Genomic DNA, 1,913 nt, shown 5'->3' with positions numbered 1-1,913 from the left:
GATGGACCAAAAGACGCTTAGGACTCCCATTCACAAAATGCTCCTGGAAAGAGAAACAAAGGGACGAAACGACAAAGACTAGCAAAGAATAGGAGAAATGAATGAAAGAAGAAGAGAATGAAAAAGGAGAACTATCATTTCCTGCTCTCACTCTCTCTCTTAGGTTCTCATTCTATACTTACTCTACACACCGCCCGTCAATCTCAACAAGGCTAGTCAAACAATGAACCTCTCTTCTCTTTTCTTTCTTCTTCTTCTTATCTCCCTCATGCATAGGCACGAGAAACACCGGGCACAAGACTCCCCCTACATACCCTTTCCTCCTTCCATACTGTTTCTTTTCCTATCTCCTATACAAACATCTACATCATTCTGCATGTAAAGAGAGTGAGAGAAAAAAGAGAGACACATAAGATCGATTCACGGCTAAATTTCCTCCCCTATCTGACTGTTTAAAACCATCGATCGATCGATCTATACTTTACACATACATGCACAGACATCCACCTCCTCATACACACACACACACACGTACACAAGCATCAATATATATATATATATAGTATACAGAGCAATACATACAACGTATACTTGGCCTCCAGGCTCTTCAGCTTCAGCACCTACACATTCATCCACCCTAGATCTCTCTATAAGAGAGAGACGAAAGAGAGAAAGATGCAGAAGATGGAGAAGGAGAAGAAAAGAAAAGGGACGAATGGCGATTCTTTTACCTCTACTTTGGCGATGTTATGAGAGACGTCGTAGATCATGTGCATATCTAAGTCTTCCGGGGTTTGTTTCATGACCTTTGCGAAGGCTTCCCTCGCTAAGAAAGCTAAGGAGCTTCGATTGACCCACGCATAATTCGCTGCCGCTGCCATCGCTGCTAAGTAATCCTGACCCTACAAGACAAGAGGAAGAAAGAAAAGAGGAAGACAAACAAGAAGATATACATACACACACGAAGATACAACGCAGAAAGAAGAGAGAGAAGGAGAAGGATATATACATATATATAAAAGAGAGGAAGCGGGGAGAAGAGAGAGAGAGAGAGAATGAAGAGGAGAGAAGAAGTTATGGCGAGGACACATAAGGAAGAGAGGAGACGCACAGAAAGAATCGAGCAAGGTCGGTCATCTTGTGTAAAATAGAATGGAGACAAAAAAGCAGAGAGAGCAAGAAGGACAAGAGAAAGAAAGAAAGACAAGCAGAGAGAGAGGCGTATCCTTTCAATCAGATCTCTCAGTTTCTATCAACACATGTCTTCTTCTAAACAGCAGAACCTTCTGATCACCCTGTCTATCTCCATCATTGTTCTCCTCTTTCGTTTTCTCTTTCTTTCCTTTTCTTCTTTTCATTTTCTACTCTTCTCCTCGTGACATCTTCGAAACCTTTCCTACTAGCACAGCCTCCCAGGAATCGACGGAAATGCATTGTCTGCCTTCTACCTGTCCTTCTCTCTTCATATTCTCTCTCTCCTCTCTCTCTCTTTTCTTTCATTCTCTTTTTTCTTGTGTTACCTCCGGTGAATCGATGCGCGCGCATGCAAGCTGTCGATCGTTGGATTTGATTTGGTCTCTTGCCATAGCTGCCTCCATAGCCACGAGGGCATCCGTAGCGACTTGATGCCCTAAGCCCCTACTGCCTGAATGGATCATTACACACACTTGGCCTCGCTCCTCTACACCCATGCGTCTGGCTGAATATTCATCGTAAATCTCATCCACCACCTACGGAACAAAGAAAACAGAAGAAGAAGAAGAAAAAGATGAAGAAGAAGAAGGAGAAAGGATAACAGAAAAGAAAGAAAGAAAGAAAGGAGGCGTACGAAAGAGAGAAGAGATAAAACGGAACTAATGACTCTTTCTTATGTCTCTCCTACCTCTTTCTTTAGTTCCGTTTTATCTCTTCTC

The 1,913-nt window shown here is 42.6% G+C and overlaps 1 protein-coding gene across 1 annotated transcript; it reads right to left on the bottom strand.

Moving 5' to 3' along the window:
• Window positions 1–2: 2 nt before the first annotated feature.
• CSUI_010472 (dna chr wayne state university expressed family protein) lies at window positions 3–1,730 on the bottom strand. The gene is made up of 4 exons (XM_068070575.1): window positions 1,521–1,730; window positions 732–902; window positions 315–372; window positions 3–43 (listed from the first exon to the last, which is right to left on the bottom strand). Exons 1-4 carry the CDS (start codon window positions 1,689–1,691, stop codon window positions 18–20), a joined length of 426 nt encoding a protein of 141 aa, XP_067917449.1. The 5' UTR covers window positions 1,692–1,730; the 3' UTR covers window positions 3–17.
• Window positions 1,731–1,913: the final 183 nt, after the last annotated feature.

The sequence above is a fragment of the Cystoisospora suis genome (genome assembly GCF_002600585.1).
Source record: "Cystoisospora suis strain Wien I chromosome Unknown contig_7542, whole genome shotgun sequence".
Taxonomy (NCBI): Eukaryota; Apicomplexa; class Conoidasida; order Eucoccidiorida; family Sarcocystidae; genus Cystoisospora; species Cystoisospora suis.
Note: the sequence above shows the minus strand (reverse complement) of the source record. Positions and strands in the feature narration are given on the sequence as shown.

Bases quoted from the DNA above. Each gene is read 5' to 3' on its own strand.
- CSUI_010472 (XM_068070575.1), bottom strand. From the start codon at position 1,691: ATGGGTGTAGAGGAGCGAGGCCAAGTGTGTGTAATGATCCATTCAGGC. The intron at 373-731 runs GTAAAAGAATCG...CTTTACATGCAG, and splicing joins ATAACATCGCCAAAGTAGAG to AATGATGTAGATGTTTGTAT. The intron at 44-314 runs GTATGTAGGGGG...TTCTCTTTCCAG, and splicing joins CAGTATGGAAGGAGGAAAGG to GAGCATTTTGTGAATGGGAG.